This window comes from Hyposmocoma kahamanoa, unplaced genomic scaffold, assembly GCF_003589595.1.
Source record: "Hyposmocoma kahamanoa isolate Upper Pololo Valley unplaced genomic scaffold, ASM358959v1 94, whole genome shotgun sequence".
NCBI lineage: Eukaryota > Metazoa > Arthropoda > Insecta > Lepidoptera > Cosmopterigidae > Hyposmocoma > Hyposmocoma kahamanoa.
Window position 1 is genome coordinate 10,977,753 of NW_020654878.1, and position 6,543 is coordinate 10,984,295.

The window sequence follows — 6,543 nt, forward strand, 5'->3', positions numbered from 1 at the left end:
TAACCAGACGTTATCAAGTTTTAGTAAAGCTAACTAAATATTGATTACATTGTAATTTCAACAATCAAACCTGCAATTAAGCCAACGATTAAGAACGGTAATCCGATATTTATTTGTTAATCAGATTTCAGAACACTATTCCCATTAGGGTGTAAGAAGGCAACTTTGCCACCTCCAGCAGAGCGTATCGTAGGGTGTCAATTATTCATCCGCTCGTCGATAATGGAACAATCCTGTCGTCACCGCGGAGTGTGCCTGTCAACGCTAGCCGTAATAGCACACCATTCTCAAATGAAAAAAAAAATAGTTAATGGATTTATTTTAGAGTGTTTTTCAATGAACTGACGCTTTGATCGTTATTGGTTCCATACACTCAGTGGCCAATACCTATTTTAAAATAAAATGCAATCAATTAACACCTCTAGTCTTTTTACATTCGACAGTAAGACCGAATAAAATATACTTTAATATTATGATATTGTAATTGCAATTTCAATTATAAAGGTCGTAACTACAAAAACAAAGCTATAGCAAGCTTAGGGACATCGAGCCGGCTGCCTCCGGAATGCCTCGTAAACCTTCGGGATGCTTCGGCAGGCTTTCGAAAGTTATTCGGGACGAACAAGTCGTGCGCCTGATGGTAAGCTACACGCCGTCCATGACAATTGCAGTGCCAATCAGAGCTTTAAAGCGTAAAGATATGAGGGGCACTACCACTGCGCCCGTTACCTCATAAGTACACAAATAACATAAGTTGACAAGTCTCATGTGGCTGTAAGTTCATCAGCACCCTTACCCTTACAAACTGGAACACAGTAATGCTGGCATCGAGTATATACCCAGAAATAGAGACGAAGTAAGGGCCATATATTCCTGGTAACACATTAGCGATACAGATCTTGTAAATATCAACTCGCGTTTGCACTGAAATATAGACCGGCCAACTACTGACCTGTATGTACGTCTCTGTATATTCCAAAAAATATTCTGTATTTATTGTAATAAAGATAATATCTCTAACAATACCGTGCTGTTATATTCGGTGGTGTGGGAAAAACAGCAAAATATCTAATTACAAAACAAACGGAATCACATTTCATCGGTAATTAAATATTAAATATGTAATTTTGCAATTTTCGTCCATTATAGCAAAGCTCAAGTTAGGTTGATTTGAAGTGAAACAGTTGACGACACTCATTGACGACACCCATCAATTGTTTCGAACTCGGGCTAGCCAATCGGGTGCAGTTGTCACAATACTGGCGCGGGCGCGGGCGCGGGCTTGGGTGCGGGTGCGGATGCGGGTGCGGGTGTGCGCGCGCGCGTTCTGTTACATATGGGAATGCCGAAGTATCCCTTGCTACACTGTCCCGTCAATGGGCGCCAGGCCTTCCAAGCAAACATCCAATTTTCACAAACGCAAGTATAACTCTGTGCACATTAGGCTTGACACTTTGGGCTTTGGACAGACTTTATTGCAAGCGGCATAGGGTTAAATTTGAAACTTGAGAGTCTAGCTTTACGTTTATCCCTGTACCAGGAACTTGTGACTACATTATAGTATTATACTGAAAATTATTAATATACAAAATTATATACATGTTGTTTTCAAAGTTGGCTCACGTATGTCCAGCAAAATCTGTATACAGATACCGCAACTAAACAGAACACGAAACTAATTTTGTTTGTTCACCGCTAGTGATCACATCGCACGAATTCACCCGAATGAAACAAATAGGTACCTACATACGAGGTGGTTCGTGTAGTATTAGATATCGTAGTTCATTATTAAGTTGTTGCACTAGACTTATCCCATATTATATAACGTTTATGGCGTAATGCGAACGTATACAATGGAGTAATAAAAATGTTTAAAGTAATAGCTGTACATTACGAGTTGATTACTGCATCCATCGTCATAAAGCTCATTTATAACCTGCGGTACATACCGCACAATGTAATTAAACACTGGAAACTTTTAACGGTTGTAGTTTCTACCACAATGTAGATTCTGAAATAACTTTATCTATCGATTAGTTGAAGTTGTTATGCGGCTTGATACAAAAGGCACTGCAAGGTATTAAGGCTATTTAGGCATATATTATACATACGTATTATTATTAAATGCGATGTATATTGCTTAAATTTTGCAATTGGACATAGTTCCACAAATTACAAATTAATTGACTATGCAAATGAATTGTTAAATAATATCTGTGCTTCTCACCTAGGACCTTAAATCCATATTTTGGTATTTTGATGTATTTACAAACATTGCTTTAGAATGCTAAAAATGATGGAATGGTAAAAGTCAACATTTTTATTTTGACCTTACGATTGTTTTTGAATGCCTAATATGTATTACCTTTAGGAAATGCCTTGTATACCACACTGAAGAGTTTTGTGAACCTTCTCCGCCATGTGGCTTTGTTGTGGCGAGGCAAGCGTTCTTTCAACTAGGTTTCAGTTTCTACAGAAGGATTATAAATAAAGTGAACAATATAATCTTAGAGTACCTACAACTATCGCCATCCAGGCATGCAAGATGGAACTGAATATAGCGACAATTGTGTTATAGTTGTTACAATATTCAATTTGTATTTCAGGTCGGGAGATATCTAGCGGCCAGAATGTAGTCTCTGTAGCACCTATAGAAGTACCAGATGGTGAGTAAATTATTGAACTAGCACGAGGTACTGAATTAATTGTAGAACTTAGCTTGAGTCAAGTTACCACTATGAATCATGTACATACACTATGCATAGGGTAACCCCGAAAGGTCTGCGAGGTTTTAAGAGGTGCTTCGACCCACCATCACAAACAATTTTTATTATAGGATGCTTCTGAAAGCGCTTACAGAAAATCAGCTCTCCCATACTAAATGTTTATACCTACTCTACCTAAATGTGTGGAACAGCTGATTTATATTGTCGCGATTGAGTAGGGTCTCCATAGTAAATGTTGTTCTTTTGGATGGATACAATGAATTACCCTTTAAAAATATTGCATACATTTAGGGGTCACCCTGGAAAGCTTTGTACTGTCCTTTATGTACGGCTTCGTGAATCTTTATATCTTGTAATCAATTAATATTTTGAATGATTCATCAAAATAATAATAATGGATTTATTTGTTCCACCAATACAACAGTTGGTGGTATTTATTAGGCACGTAATAAAAACCTGTTACATTATGTTTGCAAAATTCTGTCACCTAAGCAGATTTTTTTTATGATAATAAGCTACACGCCTGTCCATATCAGTTGCAGTGCCACTCAAAGCTTTAAATCGCATAGATTCAGGTCTGAAGTTGACAAGTCCCTGTAATTTCACCAGGATTCTTACCCTTCAAAACCGGAACACAGTAATGCTAACATTTATGCTTGATGGCTGAAATAGGTAAGGTAGCAGTACTTTCCTTTTTTTTTCCGGGGGAAAATCCGTCATGGATACCACCGCGTCACGGGGAGGCGCGGTGGTTATGTGAGACTCCTACTCACTAAAAACCCCCGGGTATTCCCACATTCCTCGTGGGACGGGGCTGTGGCCACGTGGTTTACGATCCACGACCCCGCCTGCGGTTGCGACTGCGGACCCACCTCTGGGAGACTTTACCGTCTCCACTCCGTCGTTAGTGGCATGTCGGGAATACTTGGCATGACAACCAACCCGTGAACCCTTGCCCAGTGAGTGACAAAGCCCCCGTTTTGCCACCCAGGGTTCACTGTCAGGGCGGCATTCTTCCTTTCTTCCTTTGCTTTACGCGACAATACATCGGTGCAGAAGAAGGCCACCGCACTCCACGCCCTCTCGCTGCCGACCATGGCTCGCACCACGGTCGACAGGGATAGGTCGTGCCCCCCAACACTGCGGTCAGGGTTGAGCGCTGCTCGTCGAACGCCGGACATACCTGCAGTGTGTGCTGGGCCGTGTCTTCGGCGCAGCCACACTGATGGCATACGGTCGTCGGTTCTCGTCCCACCCTGCACAGGTATTTGCCGAAGCAACCGTGTCCCGTCAGAACCTGTGCAAGGTGGTAGGAGATGCCTCCCCAGGATCGATCCGCCCATTCTGCCAGGACTGGTCGAATCGCTCCGATGGTCCAGTGGCCAGATCTCGGCTCCTCCAGCTCTCTTGCCACTTCCGGAACACGGCCCGGATGTTTATCCGCCATCGATTAATGTGCTCCAGAAGTGGCTCCTCTCCTTCGGACCTCAGCTCTGCCAACCGCCAATAGAAAGCTGACAGCCCCTCTGCGTCCAGATCCCATGGTGGGGTACCTGCCATGACGCATGCCGCCTCGTAAGAGGTGGTGCGATATGCTCTCGACACCCTGACCGTTATAACTCGCTGCGGTCTCCGCCTATCGACTGTCAAGGACCAGTCCGACGTACTTTATGGTACTCTTAACAGCAATGAAGGTTCCCCCCACCACCAATGTCGTGCTCGCGCGCGGTGCGTTCCGAGGCCCGTGGATGCACACAGCCTCAGACTTCTCCAGTGCTACCTCTAGGCCCAAACGCCGAATCCTGGTCACAGTATGGGCAACCGCAGCCGTGGCTAACACTATAGCTTCCCGGTGTGTGCTGCCTCGGGCCGTAACCAGGGTGTCGTCGGCGTAACATACTACATCGACTCCACCCATGCACTCCCCACGCAGCACCCAGTCGTACCCGATATTCCACAGGAGCGGTCCGAGAACTGACCCCTGTGGCACACCGCACGACACGCTCCTTCGACCCACCCCATCGCGGCTTGGATATATTACGGCTTGGATATACTCGGGCAAGCAATGGAACTTCAGCGCCTCTAGTTCAGTGTGTTGAAGGCGTTGGCGATGTCAAGAGACACCACCAAGAGCACTTCGCGATTGCCCACCGCCTCGTCCGCCAGGTCCCTCAACTGTGCAATGGCATCAATGGTGGACCTGCCTCGACGGAAACCAAACTGTTTGGCGTTGAGGTCCGGTCCTACCTCTTTCAGATGCCTTATGAGCCGAGCGACGATGACTCGCTCGAAAAGCTTACTTAATTCATCCAGCAGCACGATCGGTCTGTATGCAGATGGCGACTCAGCCGATCGTCACTCTTTGTGGAGCAGGACCAGCTTACTAATCTTCCACCTCTCTGGAAAATGGGCTTGCTCCAAGCAGGCACTCATGAGCGCTCTCGTTCGCGGTTCTAGGGGACCTAGGGCCAGCACCAGTGCACGACCAGGTACCCCATACGGGCCTGGGGCGGTGTTTTTGGCACGCAGCCTCAACACCGCTGCACCCAACTCTGCATCAGTGACCTCGTGTGCACCCGTGCTACCTCACTCGTCCTGGTTTGGTTCCACTGCCGGCGCCATCGGCGGAGGTGTGTGGTGCGCCCTTTCTGGAAATAGGGCTCTCACAACCTGATCCAGCAGTTCGGGCTGGAGACTCTGCGTTAATGGGGGTGCCAATTTGCACCGCACCGCCTTACACGGCCTTCCCCACGGATCGCGGTTAAGGGTCTTCAGCATCTCTAACCTCTCCAGGTCCTTTGCCCTGCCGATAGCAGCCCGCAACAACTTGCAGGCTTCGCTATAGGCCCCATAGAGTCGCGAAAGCTCCTCCACATCCCTCCTACGGCGCCTATGGCACCGGTGATGCTGGCGTCTTGCCTCCTCACAGGATTTTCGCAGCTGAGCGAGCTCCGTGGACCACCAGCTCACCTTGGGCCGAGGGGGATAAGGTCTAACACGTGGCATGGCCGCGTCGCACACGTTGGTTAACGCCTCCTCAGCCATTAGCAGTACTTCCCTTGGCCGAACTCTTTCACAAGTTTGTATTATAGGATACATCTCCAACGACGAATATAACAAGCGTTTAATAAAGTGTCGAAGAAGTTAAGTTCTATGATTATTAGTACAAAGATCGAACACTCAGAAAACATTCTTTCGATCCGGCCGGATTAGAAGCGACGTATTCTAGCATACCGTGCCAGACGCTATACCAGCTAAGCCACGGAAAGAACCATTCGGACCAACCAAAAGGATTGAAGGAATTTGTTCTGAGTGTTCGATCTTTGTATTAATAATTATAACAAAGTAGTGGAGTAATTTCCCAAAAAATAATTGAATATAAATTCAATAAAAATTTAAAATACCGTAAATAGAGACATCTCTCGCCAGGGCCGGTAGCTGTAAAGGTATCTAACTGGGTGATAAAACTTTCATAGATTTCTCATAGATGGCGCTACGACTAAAAAATCGAAAAATTCGTGAGGTCCACTGGTTCGTTCCGTGGCTTAGTTGGTATAGCGTCCGGCACGGTATGCTAGAAGATGTTGGTTCGAATCCGGCCGGTTCGAAGGATTTTTTCTGAATGTTCGATCTTTGTAAAAATAATAATTATAACAAACTAGTGTAGTAATTTCACAAAAAATAATTAAATATCAATTTAATAAAAATTTAAAGTTAAGTTCTAATTTATAAATCAATTTTATTTTGTGTATGTGCGTACGTGCGTACATGTGTGTGTGTGTGTGTGTGTGTGTGTGTGTGTGTGTGTGTGTGTGTG

General features: G+C 45.2%; 1 protein-coding gene across 2 annotated transcripts in view; it reads left to right on the forward strand.

The window, feature by feature from the left end:
- LOC113237830 (lachesin-like) overlaps positions 1–6,543 on the forward strand; it is a 52,676-nt gene that overhangs the window by 32,439 nt on the left and 13,694 nt on the right. For both annotated transcript variants that reach the window (XM_026474512.1, XM_026474513.1), the window contains exon 2: positions 2,607–2,666. In XM_026474512.1, coding sequence (XP_026330297.1) covers positions 2,607–2,666 — 60 coding nt within the window. The remainder of the gene's footprint in view (positions 1–2,606; positions 2,667–6,543) is intronic.